The sequence below is a fragment of the Hemiscyllium ocellatum genome, chromosome 5 (genome assembly GCF_020745735.1).
Source record: "Hemiscyllium ocellatum isolate sHemOce1 chromosome 5, sHemOce1.pat.X.cur, whole genome shotgun sequence".
In the NCBI taxonomy this organism is placed as follows: domain Eukaryota; kingdom Metazoa; phylum Chordata; class Chondrichthyes; order Orectolobiformes; family Hemiscylliidae; genus Hemiscyllium; species Hemiscyllium ocellatum.
The window spans coordinates 24,588,302-24,613,232 of NC_083405.1; the positions used below are offsets into that span (position 1 = coordinate 24,588,302).

Genomic DNA, 24,931 nt, shown 5'->3' on the forward strand with positions numbered 1-24,931 from the left:
ATATCTGCTTAAAAAAGCACTTCAAAACACTTTATTCATTGGTAGTAAAAATATTTTGGGATGACCTGAAAGTTTCCATATAATAAATGGAAGAGTATTTTTTTCAAACTGATTCTTATTTAGCTACTTATCCAGTTCAACTGTTACAGTTAACTGACACAAACATAACTTATTTTTTCAGCATCTGTTCTACAGATCCCTTATTTGAATGTAGTGAAGAAATGTATCTTCTATGCTCGTCACATTGAATATTAAAATGAAAATTCCAGTTTCTTGTTTAGAACTTTGGTTTTCCACCTGTTTGGCAATTAATACTTCATGTGAAGGGTGAAATGTGTAATAAAAATGTATCAGACATTACGCAAATAAAAATGATTGACATGGGTGCCACAGTGTTAGCACTGCTGCCTCCAGCAGCAGGGATCTGGGTTGATTCCAGCCTCTGATGATTGTCTGGAGTCTGCATGTTCTGCCCCTGTGTGTGTGGGTTTCTGCTGGATGTTCAGTCCAGAGATGTGCAGGTTAGGTGCATTGGCGGTGCTAAGTTGACCATAGTATTCAGGAATATGTAGGCTTGGTGGCTTAGCCACGGTAAATGTGGGATTATGGGGTTAAATTGGTGGGATGATCTTCAGAGAGTTGGTGTAGACTCTGGGCCAAATGTTGGGATTCTACCATGTTAAGCAGTCAGTAACTAACTTATTACACATGTTCGATCACATTGAAACAACACTCAAAGACAATCAGCATTTTGTTGTATGAATCTGTTTTTTCAGCTAAAACTGATATTTTGAATAGCTTTGGTCACTGATACTCGAGAGAGAGAGAGAGAGAGACACACACATTCCACTTCCGGAGATTCTGCAACTGAGAATGACATTATGTTGGACTATTGAAAAATGTAATTTTTTGATCAGGAAAGATGACAGTGAAGGCTTTCAAGAATATAATAAAAATATTGCATTGAATAAAACCACTTACGGTGATGCAAAATTGGTATTCAATGTTAGGCATGTCAACACAAACTTCATATGTGAGCAATACGTTTAACAATGGAATTCCAGGTAGATGGTAAAGGTTATGAATTGAGTGCAAATCTATATTTTTGTTAGGACTTGGCCATCTCATTCATGCTTTCATGTTTTAATTCTTAGGAGCCATTTCAGGTTGCCCTTTCTTTACTTAGGTAAGAAAGAGGATAGGTTAGATTCATTTCTGGCTCTATTCATTCCCTCTTTAGATAATCCTTTTATACCAATGTTCAGGGATAACATTAATGGTTTCTCCTGTATGGTAATCAGAAATGATCTCTTCTGTGATTTTTTTTTTCTTTAAAATTCCTAACTAAATGTCCAGTCTTTTTTCGTGATTCCTGTTGAGGATAGGATCCACATAATAAATCGTTATCCTTCAAACTGAAGTCCAGCCAGAAGTGTTCTCTGTGCAATCCCAAGACTTTCTGGATTAACATAATATGGCACCCCCAAAGGTCAAAGCACCGAGTGCTCAATTCTGGAAGTGGCCTTTCCTGACACCGCAGAAAATATATTTTGTACAAACACAAAAATGTAGTGTGTTCAGAAAGGTTGCTCAAATGCTGGTGCTTCATAATTTGTCTGTTCTTTCTTGAGTACACAGTAGAATGCTGCACCAAAGGATTTTGGGTGTCGTTCTGAAAGGAATAACAAAGATGGTTAAAATAACTAACTTCATAAAATTGTGACTAAGGCTAATCAGCCAAGATAAAACCTGAATATGATGATGATTACTTATTGTTCTCTTTTATAGAAAGGTATAGATCTTGCAAGCAAAGCAGCTCAAGAAGATAAAGCAGGAAACTATGAAGATGCCCTACGGTTGTACCAAAATGCAGTGCAGTACTTTTTACATGTTGTTAAATGTAAGCAATTTAAGAGGTTCTCTTTGTTACATTTGCAGCAAATTTTATTTAATTGTTTTTCTAATAGCATGCCTGCAAAGCTCCAAAACAGTGAATTTTTTTTTAAAAAATGATTAAAGTTATCTTAATTTTCAAGAAGAGTTGTTAGGCCATTATGTACATTGCATATGGGTACTACTTATCTTAAATCACAATTTGCTTTGTATAAAGATCTTTCATTGGATGGACAATGTGAATTTCAAAATAATGTATTTAGAATTTACTCTGAAGAAACAAAGATGCAATTTGGAGCAGTTACTTTGTTCTTTAATCATTAATTCTCCATTTACCTATACACGACTGTTGCCATCTGAAAATAAGTTTGCCTGGTTTTGCTATAACCATTTATTGAGGAAGGCCCACTTTTTGAACAGGTCAAAGTGGCACCTAACTTTGTCTAAGCAGCCAACTAATAAATCTAACACCCTTACCATCAGGTCATAGTCAACCACATAAACTTTGCTTTGCTTTGAAAGCTGGCGATGTGAGCAATCGTTTTCTTTAATATTAAAACTGCCTTAATTCGGAGAGTGATTTCAGTAATATGACTAAGCTGTTTTATTAGAAAGTGGCTGGATAATTTATGAAAGGGAAGTGAGTTAGAGTAAGAGATAAAAGCATGGAGGATCATTTCAGAGATAGCAGTGACAATGAAGTCAGATTTAATTTTGATTCAGAAATACATAAGTCCAAAGTGCCTGACTGCAAATAGGCACTTATGAAAAAAGAGCTAAAGTTAGTTAGTACAACAAAAACAACAGTCATGGGAAATATCTTCTGAATGGTCAGTTGAGTTCAGGAGGAACATATTCTGCTAACAAACAAGAACTTGCTCGGCAACAGTGAAATACTGTCCATAAATAAAGAGCAGGTGCAACAAATGAAAAATTAACACCCGAGAGATTACTGTTGACTAGAAACTCTGAACTGAACCAGTCATGTAAATACAGTGCCAACAAGAGCAGGTCATACTTTACATTCTTGTCTTGTGCCCAGAATTCAATGGAAAATTCACTTTTTCCCCAAATCAGTGCACCTCCAACAACACTGAAAAATTGAACATCATCTTGGACAAAGCAACCATTTCGTTGGGATGTCATCTATCACCTGAAGTTTTCACTCCCTCCACCACAGGTGCCCAGTGGCAGCAGTACGTAAGCTGCATATGTAAGCTGCATTGCAGAGACCCACTGTCTCCTTCAGAAACATCTTTGAAAGCATGATCATCACTATCTCAAAGTATAAGGGCCTTAGTTGCATGGGAACACCACTACTTATAAGCTCCCTCAAAACTACACATCATCCTGACTTGGGAATTTATCACCATTCCTTTACTGTTGTTGGTGTATAACTGTGGTGTTCCCTTCCTAACACTCAGATGAGTGTATGTACACTCCATAGATTGCAGTGGTTCAAGAAGGAGGCACGTCAGTATTTTCTCAAGGGCAAGATGAACAACAAATGTCAACCTTGTCCAGAACACTGATCCCATGAAAGATTTTTTTTAAAAAAAGTTGACATTGAGTATTCAGTCAATAAAAGAAGATGAAGTGTAGAAGTTAGGAAAGTAAAGAAGAAAAATTAATTGATCAAGAAAGAAAAATGTTGAAGTACTGTACAGACGATATAGGGATAGAATAGCAAAAGATAAACCCATAGGAACTTGCAGCAAAATGGCAGAAATACTGCACAGTTACTTTGCCTATATATTTACTAAGCAAAGTAACTGGGCCATTGCAAGAAGAGATAGTAAAGATATCAAACATTTAAATGAGAAAACTGGGGATAATTCAAAAACCAATTAACTTTGAAGAAGATAAAATCCATAGATATATTGTGTCTGTGTATTAAAATCAGTTAAGATATAGACTGAGCCTTAGTAAAAGGAAGAGTGTCAGAGAATTCAATTCGTATATTTTCAAAAAGGACATGGAGCAAGGGATTATTAGATAATTAGTTTTATATACTAGGAAAAATTATGGAGGAATGGGTATCTGGATGGGTGGCAGAGTCTCTTTCTAAAAATAAGAGGTTGTTATTAAAGGTAGTTACCCATTGGGGATCAATGCAAGGACCACAGTTGTTTGTAACTTAAATCAATTTAACTAAGGAAGTAAAAATTTACAGGTTATATCAACTTTCCAGGGGGAGGGATATTGGGTTATTCATCATATTGTTAGTATGGAGGACATCTGACAAGATATAAAGACATGACTAAAATTTGTAAAATGGATATGTAATAGGAAATTAATTTCAGTGATCCAGATTTCAAAGCCATTGAGATTGAAACTCTCAAACCTAGAAGAAAGTTACCTCCAAAATCTCCAGATCTCTGGTATGGGTTTCCAATTTCCTAGCAATAGTTTGAATCTAGTCTCTCCAGGCATTCAGCAACAATAATTTAACCAGCCAATTACATTGCACTGCTGGTCTGGACAGTAAACCAGGAAGTAAAATGCACCGATATTCCTTTGTGTTAGATTACACAGTGACTTGAACAATTTTGAGTATGCACATGGAATCAAGAAGCTGAAATATAATAATTTCAAAAATTGTTTATATGTTTTGTCATAAAGTATTTTGAATTTTAGAGATCTTGTGCCATTCCATAAATATAAAGTTGATTTTTCAACAGAAAATTGAACTTCATAACGTTAAAAATGCAGAAATACTTCAGCAATATGCAAGTTTTCTAGGACTTTATCACAAAAGTAGTAACTTAAAAGGGCAAGTTCTTATTGGTTTAGGTATTTCTAATTAATTGCAGTCTGGGTGACTCAGCAGCATATTTTCTCTGGAAGTGTGGGCTTATTTATGGCTTTCCACATTTACCTTTATAAGTGTGTCCTCGAGACAGTTTTCTTGGTTTCAAGAAGTGTTGATAGCAAAAGCTGACAGTTTCTTTGCCATTTCTACTGCAAAATCTGGATTGTGATGTACAAACATGTGTTGCTTTGTTTCGTAGAAAGGAATAAGGCGGCCGCATACTGTTAGAAAATTAAGAGGTACTACAAATGGATATCAGAGTACAGGTACACATCACTAGCAACTTGCAATAAAATAAAAATGAGGGATGATTTCTAGAATCATTGAATTGAAAAGCTTGATAAATTAAAATTGTGTAGAACCTTGGTTAAATCAACTTGCTGCATAATATGCAAATATGAAATATGATAAAAATGATAGAGGCACTGGAGTAGGTGCAAGACAGATACACAAGGATAATGTTGGAATTGAGAGAGTAGGAACAGATTCTCCATTTTATATCTTTTGAGAAAGGTTTGATAAGGTTGGTGTTCTCTCAGGCTGAGGTTTGATTTGAAAGATGCCGTTAAAATCTTGAAAGAGTTTGTCAGATTTTTAAAAGGTTGGCATTCATTTTTGAGAAATCAAAAAGTGAATATAAAGTGAAGATAGTAACTAATCATTCCTTTAGAAAATGTAGGCAAAACTTTTACTTGAAGTGTGGTTAGAACTTTTCATTTACTCCTACATGGAATAATTAATGTGATTTAGCTTGGTTGTATTTGAGGAGAACCTGAATAATTATTTGAGGAAAAATAGGACTACATGTTGAAGAGATTTAGTTGAAGTAGAGTGGCTCATGTCCAGTGTTCCTTTAGCTGCATTTATTTGGTTGCACAGCCGTTGGAAATTTTCTGGACAAAATGAAAGGTCATAAAAGCATTGTTTCCTGTAAGGTGTGGTCATATGACAATCTTAAAGAGGCCACACTGCAACCAGCTGTTGTGTTACAACAAACAGAATTCAGAGGGATCTTTGCTGTTGAGAACCATCAACATTGATGGGATCACTTGGGTTGAAAGAACTATTTTTGCTATAGTTTCTGTGTAACTATGAACATTCAATTTTGTAGCAATTGGGTGCACTTTTTACTTGTGCTTCTTCATCTTACCTAATCCCAGTCTCTCAAAGCATTTTTTTTTGTAAATAGAGAGTGATAATTATTTAAATTTTCTTCAAGATTAATCAGGAGTAATGTTATTTTGCTTAGTGAACAATCTCCCATTCATAACCGCGCATTGATTCAATCCTATAAACCTGTTCAGATAAATCTGTCATGGAAGTGGAGGAGGGAGACTTAACTGATGGTAGTAAAGCACCTAATTTTGCTTTGTTTGTCATTAGTTGGAAATTAACATTCCATTTGCTTGTTAGATGAAGCTCAAGGTGTTAAAGCAAAAGAGAGCCTTCGAACGAAGTGTACAGAGTACCTGGATCGAGCTGAAAAACTGAAAGAACATCTGCAAAAAAAGCAAAAAACCAAAAAGCCAATTGAAGAATCAAACACTAGTGATGACAAAGGGTACGTATAAGAGTGACTGTTCTGAAATGTTTGTAACTGCACAACAAGATGCTCTAGAAAACCATAAAAGCGTGCAGAATAATAAGTTTTAAATTTAAAAAAAGTTCATTCATAGGGTGTGGCTGTTTCTGGCTAGGTCAGCATTTATTGCTCATCCCTAATTGCCTAGAGGGCAGTTAAATGTCAACCACATTGTTGAGTGTCTGGAATCGCATGTAGCCCATTCAGGCAACGATGGTAGCTTCCTTTTAGTGAACCAGATGGGTTTTTCTGACAGTTGACCATGGATATATGGTCATCAGATTATCATTTTCAGATTTTGATTGAATTCAAATTCCACTGTTTGCAATGGTTCCGAGAAAGTTACTTGGGTCTTAGATTAACAGTGCAGTTGGAATACCATACACATGCAGACACCCCAATGGTTAACTGTTATGATAAGAAGAGACACCATTCTGTGCAACCATGGCCAGAAGTTCTCAATTTTAAACTCTGCCTGCCTGCTGCTAGTATTAAAGACATTGTTGGGAAAGGACTTTATGCTTTATTTGACTTTTCAGTGTGATCCATGTTAAAACTACGACATAAATAAAACAAGGAATGATGTTCTTCTGAAGGAGCTGTAATACAGAGCCCACAGGAGATTTTTTTCAGGACGCACTGACAGCATCACTGGGGAAAGTTGTGTTGGTGTGCACTCCACTTAAAAAGACCTAGTATACTGATCAGTTGAATGATTTGAGTTGTCGATAAGGTTTTAAATTACAGAAGTGTGGTATTGGGAGTTTTCAGGAAAGGGTAAGTTTGGAAGCACTGAGAAATGTTGCTTACAGCCGAGTACTTTAAATAAATCAGAGGAAAGACAGGCAATTTATAAATTGTAATTGGCATTATTGACTTGGGTGACATCAGGTATAAATATTAAAAAAAGGCTTTTCTAAAGCATGAAACATATACTAAAACAGATGAATTAACGGCACTGAAAGAAAAGGGGCTCCTCTGAGAGCTATTGGAATCATAGAATCCCGACAGTGTGGAAACAGGCCCTTCAGTCCAACAAGTCCAGACTGACCCTCGAAGAGTAACCCACCCAGACCCATTCCCCAACCCTATTACTTTACACTTTCCCTGACTAATGCACCTAACCTACACACTCCCAAACACAATGGGCAATTCAGCATGTCCAATTTACCTGACCCGCACATCTTGGGATTGTGGAAGGAAGCCAGAGTACCTGGAGCAAACCCATACAGACATGGGGCGAATGTGCAAACTTCACACAGACAGTTACCCAAGGCTGGAATTGAACCCAGGTCCCTGCGCTGTGAAGCAGCAGTGCTAACTACTGAGCCACTGTTCCTGTTGTAGAGACATACTGCAGAATGAGTGACATGAAACCTACTAGGATCTTTGACTTTTAAAGGTGACGTGGAAGGGGTGCCCTCATCAGAAAAGGTGGGATACACAGTTGAGAAAAAAATCTTAATTCAGAAACTCAAGAACTTCCAATCTGCAGATTGTTTAAACTTCTAGTGGAAAATTACCCAGCTCCTGGGGACCCCAAGTTATAATTGATGACCTGATAGATATGTCAGTTAACAAAAACATTACCCACAAGAAAGTCGACAGAGTAAAGCTCCTGAATAATGATACAACCAAGCCCTGCCTCCCATTGATGTCCCCTAGTACTTGAACCCCATACCAGACCCCTTGATTCCCCCCACCCTCCAACTGCCCCAAGCAAGCAATCCTCCAAATATTTCAACACTCCAATCCTGTTCCCCATGGACTTCGATCACTTATAATCTCCCAAGATTTCCATTCGAAAGTTGTTTGTTACTTCCATAAGATTCAGGTGATAGACATCTATAGCACAAGAAAAGGTCCTTCAGCCTATTATGTCCATGCTGGTCAGAAACAACCACCTAACTATACTAATCCCACTTTTCTAACATTTAACCCTTGGCTTGTACACCTTGACATTGCAAGTGCACATCTAAATACAACTTACAAGTTGAGGGTTTCTGCATCTACCACCCTTACAGGTATGAATTCCAGATTCCTGCCACGTTCTGGGTAAAAAGGTTTTTCTGTCATATCCCCTCTAAACCTAATGTCCCTTTCCATAAATCTATGCCACAGGTCATTGATACCTCCATTAAGGAGAAACATTTCTTCCTATCTACTCTGCTCAACACATCCGTCTGTCTAATCTCTCTAGTGGAAACTCTCCAATACAACAATATCCTGGTAAATCTCTTTTGCACCCTTTCCAGTACAATCACATCTCTCCTATAATAAGGATTGCAGAACAGCAAACAATATTCCAGCTGTGGCTTAACCAGTGTTTTATACAGTGCCAGCATAACCTCCCTGCTCTTAAACTCTACACCTTTGCTAATAAAGGTACGTATGCCACCTTAACCACTTTGTTCACCAACCCTGATACCTTAAGGGGCTGGTATACATGCACACCAACCCCTTCAAATTCTAGGTGGCTCAAGATTCTTTGTTCATGTATCCCTCACCTTGTTGTCCTGCTAAATTCCATTTGTCAGTCCACAGCCCATATGGTCAGCTTTTCTGTTTTTTTTTTCCTGGTAATCTAAGGCTTCCTCCTTACTATTTACCACCTAATCAATTTTTGTATCATCTGGAAATTTACTGATCAACCCTCCCAACATTAAATTCCAAATCATTTATATAAACCACCAGTTGCTTGTGTCCCAACACTGACCTTTATGGGACCTCATTGGATACAGATTTTCAGACAGAAGAACATCCTTTTCCCCCCAGCCATCACCCTCTGCTTTCTGACTCTGCCAATAATGCATCCAATTTGCCAAATGACCTCTTTGAAAAATTCAGTCAAGTTGGTCAGACGTGACCTTCCCTTAACAAAGCCATGTTGGCTGTTTTTGATTAATCCCTGTCTCTCCATGTGCAGATTAATTCTGTCCCTTGGAATTGATTCCAGTTGTTTCCCCACCACTGGGATTAGACTGGTTTATAGTTTACACCATGCTTCCTTTCTTGAATACTGATACCACAATAGCTCTACTCCAGTTCTCGACACCTCTCCTATGCAGAGAGGAATTGAACAGTTTTGCTAGCACCTTCCTTGCCTCACTCATCAACCTGGGATACATTTCATCTGGCCCTGGAGTCTTAACTACTTTTAAGGTTGCCAGAAAACTCTGCCTCTTCTGTCTATGCTAATTTCTTTAACTGTCCAGATTTCTGAATCCATATTGTCCCCCTCTAGTGAACACTGACACAATGTATTCATTTAAAGCCATATGGTAATCATGGGAAATTTTAATCTTGTAGATTGGACAAACCATTTTTGCCATAATAATGTAGAGGACGAATACTTGGAATGCATTCAAGGCAGTTTTCTAGATTAAGGAACCTGCTATGAAACATGGCTTTCCAAGATACAGCTTAATCTTATGTAATTCCAGATCATCTGTTCTGGTTTTGGATTTGCAACAAATGCTTTTTTTATTTACTTAATTCTATATGTTTCAATGAAAGAATCTCTCATTTTTCTTAACTCCAGTGAGGAGAGTGTTAACCTGTTTAGCCTTTGCTCAAAAGAGAATCCCTCTGTATGAGGGATCATTCTCAGGAACCTCCTTTGAATTGTTTCAACAGTTTTTCACAGTACTCCGGATGTGGTCTCACCTGCTGTTTGTACTGTTGAAGTAAGACTCCGCACTTTTATACTCCTACTGTCTTGAAATAAGGGCTACAAGTCTATTAGCCTTCCTGATTACCTGCTGCACCTGTTTGCTAGCTTAGTGTGCTTTGTGCATAAGTACTCTCTGGTACCTTTGTGTTTCAGCTCTTTGCAGTTTTTCTCCCTTTAAATGATGTTCTGTTTTCTTGTTCTCCTTTCCAAAACAAACATCTTCACTGTTTCCCAATATACACTATTTGCCAACATTTTGCCCACTTAACATATCAATATCTCTCTGTATACTGTTTGTGACCTCTTCGTAACTTACCTTCCCGCCCTTATTAAAGAAACCTGGATGGATCATCTTGCTTGAGTCTAATGTAGAGGAAGCAGACATTTGTATCAGAATCTGGGCAACATAAGTGGAGTTGTCACATTTGAAATGATGAGACGAGAGAGTGAATTCCACTTGACTCAGCAATAAAATGTCCATACGAGATATCTTGAGAATCCTAAGAAGCTAGTATTCAGTTACACAATTCTGTATTGGTGATTAGGTATCAACTAGATGAGAATAAAAGGTTAGTTTTGGTTAGTTTGACATGGGATTTGAATATTTGGACAAAAATAATAACAATATAATTGACTTTCCATTTTCAAGTACTTAATGGCTTTCTAGGCTTTATAGGTAAGACTTAACCAGTGGTGAGGAAACACACCATTTGTGTCTGTAAGTTAAATATTAGTAAGTGTTCGGATTAGTAATTGACCTGTCATTTGCTGCTTGCTCCCTCATCAAAGGAAGCCACTTGATTGCTTACTGATGCTTCCCCACCAAATACACTAAAAATACCTGTTAAACAAAATGGGCATTTGAGCCTGAATCACATTGTCTGGCAAACTTGCTTCTGGGAATTTTTTGTGAACACTTCCTATTAATTGATGCCTTGTTTGTTTTAACATACATTGTTAAATTGTTTATTGCATACTTTAATGTGAGCCATAGGTTTTTTTTTGCTTTCAGGGGTTTTATTTGTTTTTTTATTGTAGGAATGATAGTGATGGAGAGGCTGATAACTCAGAGAAGAAAAAATTACAGAGTCAACTCCAAGGTAACTGGCAAAATGATTTTTATATTTAAAAACCTATTTGGTTGTAACTTGCTATTTTCAGTATAATAGAAATAAGCAGGTGTCCGACAAGACTTCCAATCATCCAAAAGTTTCTTAGTAACAATCAAGGTAAGTTTCTTAGATCTATCCCAAGAACTCAACTTTTATTAAATTCCCATGTACACATGTATGTCAGGGCTTCCTTTGGGAACCTGATGTTTGTATTCCTTCATATATCTGGTGTCTTGACAATCTGCACACCAACAATTAAAGCCATGTTGCTTTTATTTAATCTTATTGCTCTTCACACTATTTCAAGTCCAATCTCCTTGAGGGTGCATACAGTACCTTTCATTGATTTGGGGCCATATAATTCAGTTCACATTAGGGATACTTGCAAACTTTCTGATTTTGGTCTGAGTCATTAAGGTGGGGCAGATTTGCCTTCATTTCAAATCGTCTCATGTGCCTAAAGGCTTACACAGCTTGATTTGAGCCACACAGGATATGTTTAACTGGCACAATACAAACTTAAGTCACAGTATTAGACAACAATATCAAACACATTTGGGAGAGGCTGAAATCTTTAATGTAAAAATAAATCAATGAAGAAACTATTTAAAAAGACAATTTTCTAGTTAAGTTTAATCACAAGATACATAATTTTGAGAGTTGTACTTAAACACTGCCAGAAATTTCAGATGGGGGTTAAAAAGGGACATATCAGAAGAATTTTCAGAAATCATTTTGAGATTTGTGATTCCAAAGTGCAATGTGCCCTCCCTATCAAAGAGTAAATAAGTCATTTGAAAGTTATACAGTGTTGTGCATAACATAATGCATCAACAAATAAATTTCAATGAAATATATCTTTGTTTTGAGTCTGATATATACTATAGATGTTTAGAATTTGCATGGCACCTGAAATATTGGGTGGTAATTCTAAACTTCAGAAAAGGACAGATCACAATTGATTTCATTCTTTGCTTCTCCTGTCTTAAACTTCACACGTTTTTTTCCCAATCAAAAAACTAATGCTTTAGATGAAACAAGAATTATTTTCTCATCAGACATATGAACAGGGCTTGTTCTTATTCCTTATTTTGTTATAAAAGGGTTGAAAATTGAAAGAAAAATTGAGTTTTATTTGTCAACTGTTCTGATTTTATCAATTCCTTATCCATTTAAGATTATCAATATTTATCACAGCAGCCTGCAAATTCTTGATAAAAGTACTTCCTCTTGAAAATAATTAACCAATGCTGAATAAATCTCAAGCAGTTTTAGCTCTTAACTGAAATTTAGGCTTCCTTCCATTGAAATCTTCACCTGTGCCTTATCCACTTGGTCTTTTATTTTACTCACTAGATTACCTGCAATATCCACTGTCCTAACTCAACCTATTCAAAACACTTGTCACCCCTATCCTTCATCAAGACTCAATTTCCCATCATCCCTTCCTTGGCTTAAATTGCTCATAACCTCAAAGCGTTAAATTTAAAATTTATGTCTCAACCTTTAATTCCCTTCAGGCCTTTTGCATCCCAATTTCTGTGACCTCCTGTAAACTTATACTGTACGTAACTTCCTCTTTATTGCACCTCCATCCATTCATTCTGTCCTCTTAAATTCCCTCTATCCTTTGCCTTACCATTGGTCATCACGTAAATCTCATTATTGGTTTCTTTCTTGAGCTTCTCTTCCCTTTTTTTTGACGTCTCTTAAAATCCACTGCTAAGCCAAGCCACTTTTAACCTCTAATTTCTCATTTAGTGGAACAATTCTACGAAACCTGACTACATTAAAAAAAACTATATAAGTCTTTTTGTTAAATGATTTAACTTATTCAATGTGCACAACAATTCTATGTCCGCTTCCCTATAGAGTGAGGGTCCAAATTCTCAAAATTCAGAGCTATTGATGGTATTGAAATCAAATCTAAATGTCAACATCCAAAGTGAAACAGGTGAAGGAATAAAGTAATTATTTGAACTTTCTTAAGATTACTACAATGGAGCAACTGAAATTATGCTTCTTGTATCTTTATAAATACCTTTTTATTGTTTAGGTGCCATTGTTATGGAGAAGCCAAATGTGGGTTGGACTGATATTGCAGGCCTCGAAGGTGCCAAAGAAGCTCTTAAAGAGGCTGTGATTTTGCCCATCAAATTTCCTCATCTCTTTACAGGTTTGATTACTATTTATTTAAGTCTCACACTAAAATTCTTGCAAAAAACCTAAATTCTCTTGAAATTTGCTATATAACTCTTATAGGAGAAAGTGAGGACTGCAGATGCTGGAGATCAGAGCTGAAAAATGTGTTGCTGGAAAAGCGCAGCAGGTCAGGCAGCATCCAAGGAGTAGGAAAATCGATGCTTCGGGCATAAGCCCTTCTTCCTGAAGAAGGGCTTATGCCCGAAACGTCGATTCTCCTGCTCATTGGATGCTGCCTGACCTGCTGTGCTTATATAACTCTTAGTCAATTTGGATCCCTGTTACTAATACCCAAAAGTATATGGGCAATGGATACGTTCACCTTGAATGTGAAAAAAGACCTAAGCGTAACCAATCACAAGATGCCCAACTGAGAAAAGGAGAAACAGAGACTGACGGACTCTAAGGACCTACTCCTCCAATCACAGTGTGTATCTCTCATGCTCCCTCAATCTTAGATTCACGTAAGCAGTGTGAGAGAGGAGTGGCAGCACCTGGGAAACTAATTAGGTGTGTGTGCGCGCGGGCAGATTGCCATCAGTTGGACTGGCTGGTGCTGTTAGTTGTGGGGAGGAGGGTGAAATAGGGTTACAAACATGGAGGCCCGCGGGGGTGGGGTGGGGGGGATCATTGAGAAAGAGGCTGCAAAGAGGGACTAGACAGAAATTTTAAAAGGTGAGGAAGAAGGAGTTGTGAAGTGAAGATGAAAGAGGCTGCAAAGAGCGGGTGACAGGAGAAGGTTGCAAGTATAGGAAGAGAAGGGGGTTGCAAAACGTGGAGATAGTGGAAGAGGCTTGAAGGACCAGCGGAAAAAAGGATGAGATGTCATCAAGAGTTGGGGAAAGCAGGGTCACATAAAGACCATGCTTTCATTCTTCGTAAAAGGCAATTTGGAATATTGTTCTTTTTCGTTTGACTATAACTTCACCCAGTCAAATGACATGAATTTAGAGTTCCGGTTCTTTGATTTGTAGCTGATATAGCTTCCATATAATTTTATTTGGTTATGCTTGTAAAGGTCTTTTTTTTTGAGCAGGGTTTGGAATTGAACTGTTAAGATATTTATCTCTCCAGGCAAAAGAACTCCATGGAGAGGAATCCTTCTGTTTGGTCCTCCTGGAACTGGCAAATCTTACCTGGCAAAAGCTGTAGCAAAAGAAGCAAACAACTCGACATTTTTCTCAATCTCCTCCTCTGACCTGGTTTCAAAATGGCTTGGAGAAAGTGAAAAGTGAGTTTGTATCATGCTGATTTTATGGAACTTTAATATTATCTTGTACAATTGCTTATTTGTAGGAAACAAATGAATCCTGCTTATTCTTTTTTAGAGTTATTTCTGAAAAATATTGCACTTGATGGTTTCTATGCAATTTCAATCCAGATCAAAATGTTAACCAATACAAAGTACAATTAATGTAGCAAGATTGTCAATGCCATTGTTCTCTGAGGCCACTTGGGTTTCTGTGAATCTACAAAGTAGCTGCCTTGATGCTATTTCAATCAGCAGTCTGTATGAAGCTATTATGAAGGCAGTGAATAGCATAAATGAAATGGAGTCCACTTGCGTTTCCCAAAATGCTATGCTCTGCGTGAGTTAAGTCTTAATGTGCAAGTGACAAATCTACGCATGTGTATATATGGACATACTGTGGAACAGTGGTTTCTGGGTTCAAGTCCCAACTGCTCTAAATCAATGCAATAACATCTCTGAGCAGATTGATTAGTAAATATCTAGAATGCAATTGGACCAAAGTCTTTGGCAATTCTCTTAAAAAGTAACCATTGGCCATAATCTGCAACTACATTGGGGACTTTGAGAACAAAAGAGTGAGGAAAGGTAACTGGTAAATCGTAACCTAAAAGTGCAATGATAGATCTTTGAAAAAAATGAAGTAAGATTTGTGAATGTGAATTAATTTCTAAGTCTTTTTAGACGTAAAGTCTATCTCAAACGTTTGGTGGCTATATGACGGGAATGTTATTCCTTTAAATCCATGCACTCAATCACTTCTGTATTTCTACTTTTGCTTTACTCAGGTTGGTAAAGAATTTATTTCAGCTTGCCCGAGAGCACAAGCCTTCAATTATCTTCATTGATGAGGTTGATTCTCTTTGTGGCTCACGGAGTGAAAATGAAAGTGAAGCTGCAAGGCGTATTAAAACTGAATTCTTGGTCCAAATGCAGGGTAAGCTTCTTTGTGATGGCCAATCAAATAAGTAATCTTATTTATGATCTGTGTGTAAAGTTTTATTAAAACTAAATTATGGAATCATACAAGTTCATTCAGGCCTCCAGGCCCATTACTTTACCATAGTTGGCTAGTTCTTTAATTGGGCGCATTATCCAACCAAGTAGCCTCCACAAGGAAGTTTCTGAAATTCTGATTGCTTGCTTAAAAGAAAATGAACTTGAGTTTCCAGAATTTCAGCGAAATATTGCATCCTTTGTCCTTTGATTGTGTCCTATGACATGATGTTTCTGTGATTTTTTTTTAGTTAATATACTTCAAAATTGTTCCAAATATTTATGTAGTTCATATTGTAAGAGCTACTGACCAACACAGCATATGCTGAGGGTCTGTTCCTCCAAGCTACTGTAACGGGGAGGCAACAAAATCCTCAAAGTTTATTTGAGACTCGATTTTGTCTTGGGAAGTTCCAAATGTACAATTGAAGCCTGCATCTGCATCATTCAAAAACTTGAGATTTTTCATTTGTATGAACTCTGACCTGCAGTAATTAGGAAAGATAATGGAATATTATTTTTGAGGAGAGTAATTGAAAACAAAAATAAGCATATTGTGTTTGGATTACACATGCCATTGATGAGATGACAGAAGTACCGTGTCTACTTGTAAATCTATTGAAACTCTTCAGAGAAGTGTTATTAGACTGATACCTAGAATAGATGGATGCTTTATGAAAGAAGGTTAGCTAGGTTAGGATTGTATTCACAGTTTAGAGTAAAAGGTGAGTTGATTATAAAACGTAATCCTGAGGGGTTTGGACAGAATGCATGTGGAAAAGACGTTCCTTCTTTTGAAAAGGTCTCGAACTTGATCATTGTTTTAAAATAAGAGGTTGACCATTCAAGAGAGATGAGGATTTATTTTTCTCACAAAAGGTCTTGAGAACTCTCTGCTTGTATCACCTTAATTGAGTGCTCGAATATTTTTATGGCAAAACTAGTAAGATTCTTGATGTGTAAGGGGGTGAAAGATTATCAGGAACATGTGGACATGTAGAATAATTGGATCAACCATAATCTTGTTCAAGGCTGCAGCAGGCTTGAGTAGCTTACTCCAAATTCATATGTTCGTATTCAGATATAAACTGATTTCTACTTTTATGACCATTTACTTTAAAATTTGGATTTGGACTACTGGCATGGTCTGTGTCAGAGGGATTTATTTATTACCTTGTAGGTATTTCTGTAGCCACTGTGATTTCTTTAAAATTAAAAGGTCTGAGAGAGATTGCTTGAAAGCTAATGGGAATTTATTTTCATTGGGATAATTTTTGCCAGCAATCCGAGGTAGACAGTTTTGCATTAGGGGATCAGTTTGAGTTTCTGAAAATAGTTTTTCTTTTGAGTAGGAGAACCAACTGTAAATGGCCGGGATCAGGGTGAAATGTTGTTGCAGTTTTCAGATGTTTTAGCTAAACCTGGATATGCAAGAATAAATGCTTCTGAGAAATGGTAATAGTTTAGAACTGTTAAGAAATTACTTACCTCAGAGTAACTTTAAAGATTTTAAAGAGTTGTTTGACAGGGTTGTTTGAGGCTGAGAAAATCTAAGTTCAGTTGTATGAAGGCTTAAGAAAGAAGTGAGAAGATTCTTGTGACCAGCAAAGTCAAACCGTGTTTAATTGAAAGAGAATTTTTTTCTCTGGTGTTATGTAAAGGAGTGTTGTTGGAATTAATGGGATTGCATTTTGCCATGCATCCCAAAATCTTTAAATGTATGTTATAAGTAAGTAGTTTAGCTTATTCTATTGTTTTCATATCTTTTGCATTATGAACTTCATTTTCATTGTTAAAATCAAACCAGACCATATGCTTGTGAATCAGTAAAAGACTCAGTAAAGCCAAACAAAAACAAAATATGACCTATTAAGCCAGATTTTAGTCTGGGATTTGGCTTGTCCAGTAAAACCATCAGCTGGGATCCTAAAAGTATGTAATAGGAACATTCAATCAAATTAAATACTTCAGAGACCAAGCAAAATTAGTATCATTTGATCGTTGTAATTGCCAGAATACCAAACATTGATCTTTTAAACCAACATTCCTCTCCCAAGAAAACCTTGAAACTTGTGTATTTGCATCAGATGTAAGGAAAATACTTCACTAAACTTGACTACTGCAGCATTTCAGTTTCCCAGAATCATATCTCCATTCATCAGTTTTCCTGACATGCCACTATTTCAAAATGAACAGAGTGCCTGAATTGAACGTCTGTTGTGATTTCTACCAGTAACAACTGAAAGTGTTTTGGTTGAAAAATATTTTGCTGCTTGATGTATTGATGAAAATTTGCTGCCTTATGAACCACAAGCTTTTTTCAATGAATGATCTGACTCCATTGCTGAGTGGTGAACCTGAATATTAGCTGAGATATGTCTAACTATACACTATGGGAATAACAGCCTCAATTTATTTAATCTAAATTTCATGTTTTGGATTTTCCAACTTGACACATTTCTGATTAACTTCCTATTATGTCCTGTTATTTATATAATACACATGCAATAAAACTACTGACAACTTTTGGCAGGTGTTGGAGTGGATAATGAAGGAATCTTGGTACTTGGAGCAACAAATATCCCATGGGTTCTAGATTCTGCTATAAGGAGGAGGTAAATTGCCACTTTTTCTAAAGCTAATGCTCTGTGAATTAAATAGCATGTCACAAGATTACCCACACTGGTAAACAAATTATGACTCCCTAAGATCATGCATGCATGATGCTGCTTCTTTATGGTTGACAAACCTGCTGTCAAGGCAACTGAAAGCAATTTGTTATGAAACATTGCACTCCTAAGAATTACAGACCAATTTTTCACTGAGTAATTATCTCCCATAAAGCATTTTATGTACACATTTCATGCTTCTATTGAATAATGTAATTGAATAAAAAGCTGAGAGTCTTGGATATGAAAAGCTATGGACAACCTCCTGAGATATTCCTACTGTTTCTGAGAGAAGGAACTAATCTAAATGTGAAATCCTAAATGCATACACCTTGCTTAATACTTGTATTTATTTGCAAATGATCGATGCTGCCCCTGCCCATGACAGGAAATTGTTCTCATTTTGTTTAATCATGGCTTTCCATTGATGTTGCAATTTATTTTCAAGTATAAATTGTTGCAAGATTAGGGGATAAAAAGTAAGTACCATAAAGATTTATTTAACCATGACAGGTACTTTCTGTGAAGGTCTTAAATTATCTTGGAGATACTGGTGGTGTCTTAATTTGTTTGGCACTTCATTTGGCACTAGATAATACCAGAGAATCCTAAATTGTTTAGCATTGGCAATAAATAAATTAATTAATAAACAATCCATAATTTCTTTTGAGAAAGTGGTGCTGAGCTGCCTTCTTGTATATCTGCAACCATGTGATGTAGGTACACCAACAGTACTGTTAGGGAGGGAGTTGCATGATGTTGAAATAGTGAAATAGTTCCCAGTTAGGATAATATGTGGCTTGGGGGGTACTATGTTGTCACTGCCAGGGTCCTGGTATGTGGGAGATGTGACTGCTTTGGTAGATACTGATTTGGTAGCCTTGGTGAGTTGTTGTGCATCTTCTGGATTCTACACACCACTGCCACTGTGCATCAGTGTTAAAGGGAGTAATGCTGATGGTGTTCGATGGGGTACCAATCTAGTGATGAGCTGCGTTCATCTAGGCAAGTGGATTCTATCACATTTCTGATTTGTGCTTTGTAGATGATAGACAGGCATTACGGAAACTATAGGTGACTGTGACTTACTTACTGACCCCTTGTAGCCACAGCATTTATATAGCTGGTCCAGTTCAGTTTCTGGTCAGTGGTAACGCCCAGAATGTTGTTAACTGGGTATTCAGCAAATGTCAAGAGGTTTTAGTTAAAATCACTTTTGTTGGGGATGATCATTGTCTGGCATATATATGGCTCAAATATTGCTTGCCTCTTGTTGGCCCAAGCCTGAATATTATTCAGTTCTTCCTGCATTTGGACATGGATTGCTTCATTATCTGAGGACTAGTGAATGGCATTGAACATTGTGTGAACATCCCCATTTCTGACCTTATAATGGAAGGAAGGTAATTGAAGCAGCTGAAGACGGTTGGACCTAGGGTACAATGCTGAAGAACTCCTGCAGAGATATCATGTGGTTAAGATGGTGGCTGTTGAAGGTTATTAATTTTCCTTTCTACTAGGTATGACTTAGATGGCAGAGACCTGTGACCCTGAGTAACATTGCCTCCAGTTTGCCAGGGTTGCTTCATGCCATACTCATTCAAATACTGCCTTGATATCAAGGACTGTCATCTTCACTTCCTGGTTTGATTACAGTCTTTTGACCATGTTTGGACTGAGGCCATAATGAAGTTAGGGGTTGTGGGCCTAGCAGAGCCCAAACTGAGCTTCAGTGAGCAAATTATTAAAGTGCTCCTTGATAGTACTGCAAACATATCTTCCATTGTGTTGAGAATAGACTGGTGGGATGGTAGCTGGCCGGAAAAGTTTGATCCTTTTTTGTGGGCAGTTTCCAACATTGGTAGAAGCCAGTGTTGTAACTGTACTGGAGTAGCCTGGCTAGCGATGCAAATAATTGTAGTGCACATATCTTTCGTACTGTTGCTTGCATATTGTCAGGGCCTATTGTCATTGCAGGACCCAGTTGCTTTAGGTGTTATTTGATATCATGCAATGAATCAAAGTGCTGAAGACCATTATCCATGCTGCTGGAATGCCCAGCACAAGGCTAAGATGAATCATCAATTCTATTCCTATTTGAAGATGTTTGCAAATACTTCTGCTTTTGTCTTCTACACTAATATCCTGAGCACCTGCACAATTAAGGATAGGGCCACTTTTGGAACCTTCCAGTGAAGTGTTTAAATGTCTTCCATCATTCACAACTGAATATGGCAGGATTGCAAAGTTTAGATTTGGTCTGCTTGTTGTCACTGCTTGACAGATAAAAGAATCCTGTAGGAGCACATTACTGCAGATGCTGGGATCTATGCTGAAAACAACAAATGCTGGAGAGCACAGCAGATCAGACAGCATCCATGGAGAGAGAGCACGTTAATGTTTCAAGTCTAGATGACTCTTCATCAGTAATTCTGTTACACCTTCGCCAAGTTGACAGCTCATTTATTGGTATGTCTGGTTATAATCCTGACATTCCTTCCTGCACAATTCATTCAACCAATGTTGATCCCTTGGCTTAGTGATAATGTCTAGGGATATACCAATCTGTGAGGTTACAGCTTGTTGTTGAATAGGACAACTAAAAAAGCAATAATGGAGAAGACTAAATAGAAGGGTAAGATTGCAAGAGTTTTATAGAAGTTAAAAGAGAGGCAAAAGTGGATTTTGGATTGCTGGTAAATGATGCTGGAGAGGTAGTAATGGGAAACAAAGAAATGTCAGGAACCGAATATTTTGCATCAGTCTTCACTGTGGAAGACACCAGCAGCATATTGAACTTCAAGAGTCAGGCACCAGAGGAGATGAGTATGGTGACCATCACAAAGGAGAAGGTGCTTGGGAATTTGAACGGTCTGAAGGGGGATAAATTGCCTGGATTGGATGGAAACTCCCCAGGGTTCTGAAGGAGCTAGCTAAGGAGATTGTAGAGGCATTGGTGGTAATCTTTCAGGAATCATTGGAATTAGGGAGGGTCCCTGAGGACGAGGAAATGACTCATGTAACACCCCTGTTTAAAAAGGGAGGAAGACAGAAGATGGGAAATTATAAGCCGGCTAGCCTGACCTTAGTTGTTGCTAAGATTTGAGAGTATATTATTAAGGATGAGATTGCAGAGTACTTGAAAGTGCATAGTAAAGTAGGGCTGAATCAGCAGGACTTTAAGAACTTTATAGAATTCTTTGAGGACGTAGCAAGCAAGTTAGATAAAGGAGAGCCAATGGATATGACCTATTTGGATTTCCAGAAAGTGTTGAACAGGAAGCTGCTAAATAAGATTATGACCCATAGTATTAGGGGTAAGATACTGGCATGTATAGAGGATTGGTCGTCTGGCAGAAGGCAGAGAATCAGGATGAAAGGGGTCCTTTTTAGGATGACAGCCAGTGACTGGTGGAGTTCCACAACTATTCATGTTATACATTAATAATCCGAATAAAGGAATTGAGGATGTTGTTCCAAATTTGTAGATGCTAAAGGTAGGTGGCAAGACAGGCAGTGTTAAAGAAGGGGGAAGGCTGCAGAAGCACTTGAAAAGGCAAAGAGAGTGGGAAAGAAGTAGAAAAATAAAATGTGACACAGTGTGGTTATGCATTTTAGGATGAATAGAGCATAGACTACTTTCTAAACAGGGAAAGACTTCAGAAATATGAAACACAAAGGAACTTGGGAGTCCTACTTCAGAATTATCTTCAGATTAACATGCAGGTTCAACTGGCAGTTAGGAAGGCAAATGCAATATTAGCATTCATTTAGAGAGACCTGGAATACAAGACTAGGGATGTACTGCTGAAGCTGTATTAGACTCTGGTCAGGCTGCATTTGGAATATTGAGAGCGGTTTTGGGGCCTGTGGAAGGATGAGATGGTCAAGGAGGGGATCCAGAGGAGGTTTATCGGAACGGTTATGGAAATGTAGGATGATGGTAAGAGGTGGAGGTGGAATCTCATGGAAGCTTGCAGAATATTGAGAGACCTGGATAGGCTGTACGTGATGAAGGTGTTTCCACTAGTAGGAGAGACTGGACCCAAGGGCACATCCTCAGTGTGAATGATGACCCTTTAGACTTAAATATGGAGTAATTTCTTAAGTCAGGTAGTGGTGAATCTTTGGAACTCAATGCTGTGCAGACCAAGTCATTGAGTGTATTTAAGACAGTTTCTTGATAAGTAAGGGGATCAAAGATTATGGGGAGAAAGCAGGAGAATTTGGGGTTGTGAAACCCCTCAGCCATGACTGAATGACAGAGCAGACTAGACGGTCCAAATGGCCTAATTCTGTTTCTATATTTTATGGTCTTAATAAAATTCTGCTGCTGATAGTTCACAGTACCACATGGATCCTGAGTCTGGAGTTACTAGATCTGTTTGAAGTCTGTTCCATTTAGCATTGTGAACTATCACCCAGCACAATAGAATGTCTTCAGTGTGAAGACGGGTCTCCTTGCTGGGACTCTGGTGGTCACTCCTCCCAAAACTGTTATGGACAGATGCGTCTGTTGCATTTAGATTGGTGAGAACAAGGTTTAGCAGCTATGTCCTTAAGTACTGTCAGCTTGATAAATACTGGTGGCGCTGAGCTAGTCTTTGGCATTGAGGTTCCTCACCTGGACAACATTTTGTGCACTTACCACCCTTAGTGCTTCCTCCAATTTCAGCATGGAGGAGAATTAATTTTATCAATTGAGTGAGAACATTAGGTGGTAATCAGTAAGAGTCTTCTTTGCTAATGTTTGACCTAATGTCATGAGACTTCATGGAGTTCAGAGTAAGTGTGAAGGATTTCCAAGCAAATCCCAACTGTACCTCATTATTCTGCTGTGCTTGAGATTTGTTTTAATCGCTGAGACAGCACGATGGTATGATGCCTTGAGAATGACTGTCAGGCTGTTGTTTGACTAGCCTCTGTGGCACAGCTCTCCCAATTTTGTGACAGGCCCTTGGATGTTGGTAAGGAGGAATTTGCAGGGTTAACAAAGCCATATATGCTATTGTCATTTCCAGGCGTTTTGGATTTTGCCAAGTAGTCTATTTTGATACAAAGTTCGATAAGAGAAATGTAATGAACAGATATAACTGAGAGCGATGTGTCTGGAGTTCCATGTTGGCAAATCAAGATGAAGATGGAAGATGTTCTTTAACTTTCTGAAACTATATCAATGAAACTAATGGGTTTTTAACAAGAATAATGGTTTCTTGATCACCATTAGGTTACTTCAGTTGAATTCATTTTCCATCATGCTGTGGTGGGATTTGAATCCTTGGCCCCAAAGCATTAATCAGATTCTCTATCCCCTTTCAGAATGCTAAGTCATCTCCTGAACTCAACCCTTAACTTAGTGAAGCATTGCTAAAATATACAGTAATGCCATGTATATGCTTATCCAGATAGTCAAAATGTTTTCTCTGCCCAATGATCACCATCGTCATTGACCAAATTAAATTAATCCTCCTGTCTATCACTGATGTCTTCAATGTTACAAAATTTCTTAGACTGAAACTGTTGTTTTCCAGATTTGAGAAACGTATCTATATCCCATTGCCTGATCAGGGTGCTCGTGCTATGATGTTTAGACTGCACCTTGGAACAACTCAAAACAGTCTGTCTGATGAAGATTACCGGATATTGGCAAAGAAAACGGATGGATACTCTGGGGCTGACATCAGTATCATAGTGCGAGACGCTTTGATGCAGCCAGTCAGGAAAGTTCAGTCAGCTACTCATTTCAAGAAGGTAAGGTACCAATAAAAATTTGAACCAGGATTTGCCCACTCTACATTTATCTACACAATCAATAAAGAAATTGCACTAAGCAAAGTTGAAATCATACCTCACCCTTTCTCTTTTTTTAAATTTAAGTCTCTATGTTATGGTTCGTTTTCTCTGATACTCACCAGCTTGTGTGTCAATGATTGAACTTTGGAGAACAGTATCCAAAATGAGTTATGATTTCTTTTCCTTTAAGGACCTGTTGGATACTGCTGCGGGGGGGCATGATCATTTAGGGGAAAGCAGCAGTGGCCCGGTCGTTGGCACTACAACTAGCTCTGGGCACAACAGGAAAGGGTAAAGTTAGACAGGACCTTAGTGATAGGATAGTTAGGGGGCCAGACGGGAGATTCTGTGGTCGCAAATGAGAACCCAGGATGGTGTGTTGCCTCCCGGGATGTCTCGGAGCGGCTGCAGATCATTCTCTGGGGGAAGAGTAATCAGCACATTGGCACAAGTGACATAGGTAGAAATAGGGTTGAGATCCTGCACAGTGATTGTAGAGAGCTTGGAAAAAAGTCAAAAATCAGGACCTCGTCGGTGATAATCTCTGGATTACTTCCAGTGCCTCATGCTAGTGAGGATAAGAGCATGAGGATATGGCAGATGAATGTGTGGCTAAAGATTTGGGGTACAGATTCAGATTTTTAGATCATTGGGATCTTTTCTGGGGCAGAAGTGACCTGTTCAAGAGGGATGGATAGCATCTGAACTGGAGGGGGAGCAATATCTTGGTCGCTAGGTTTACTGGTGCTACAAGGAAAGGTTTATATGGGAGGGTGGGATCCTCAACAACAAGGAGGCAAGTGTGAGGATTGAAGGAGATACAGTAATGAGAAATAGTAAAGTGAAGAGACCGGTCAGGTTGGAATACAACGGGGAGCAAAGAATGCTTGTTTGATTAAAATGCATCTACTTAAATGCAAGAGGGCTGACAGGTAAGGCTGATGTACTCG

General features: G+C 38.0%; 1 protein-coding gene across 1 annotated transcript in view; it reads left to right on the top strand.

The window, feature by feature from the left end:
• The window catches only part of LOC132815959 (vacuolar protein sorting-associated protein 4B-like), a 43,908-nt gene that overhangs the window by 2,659 nt on the left and 16,318 nt on the right, over positions 1–24,931 (top strand). Inside the window, exons 2-9 of the mRNA XM_060825342.1 lie at positions 1,789–1,900; positions 6,119–6,266; positions 10,999–11,060; positions 13,129–13,248; positions 14,349–14,505; positions 15,312–15,460; positions 18,053–18,134; positions 23,720–23,939. Of these exons, the coding sequence (XP_060681325.1) occupies positions 1,789–1,900; positions 6,119–6,266; positions 10,999–11,060; positions 13,129–13,248; positions 14,349–14,505; positions 15,312–15,460; positions 18,053–18,134; positions 23,720–23,939 (1,050 nt within the window). The remainder of the gene's footprint in view (positions 1–1,788; positions 1,901–6,118; positions 6,267–10,998; positions 11,061–13,128; positions 13,249–14,348; positions 14,506–15,311; positions 15,461–18,052; positions 18,135–23,719; positions 23,940–24,931) is intronic.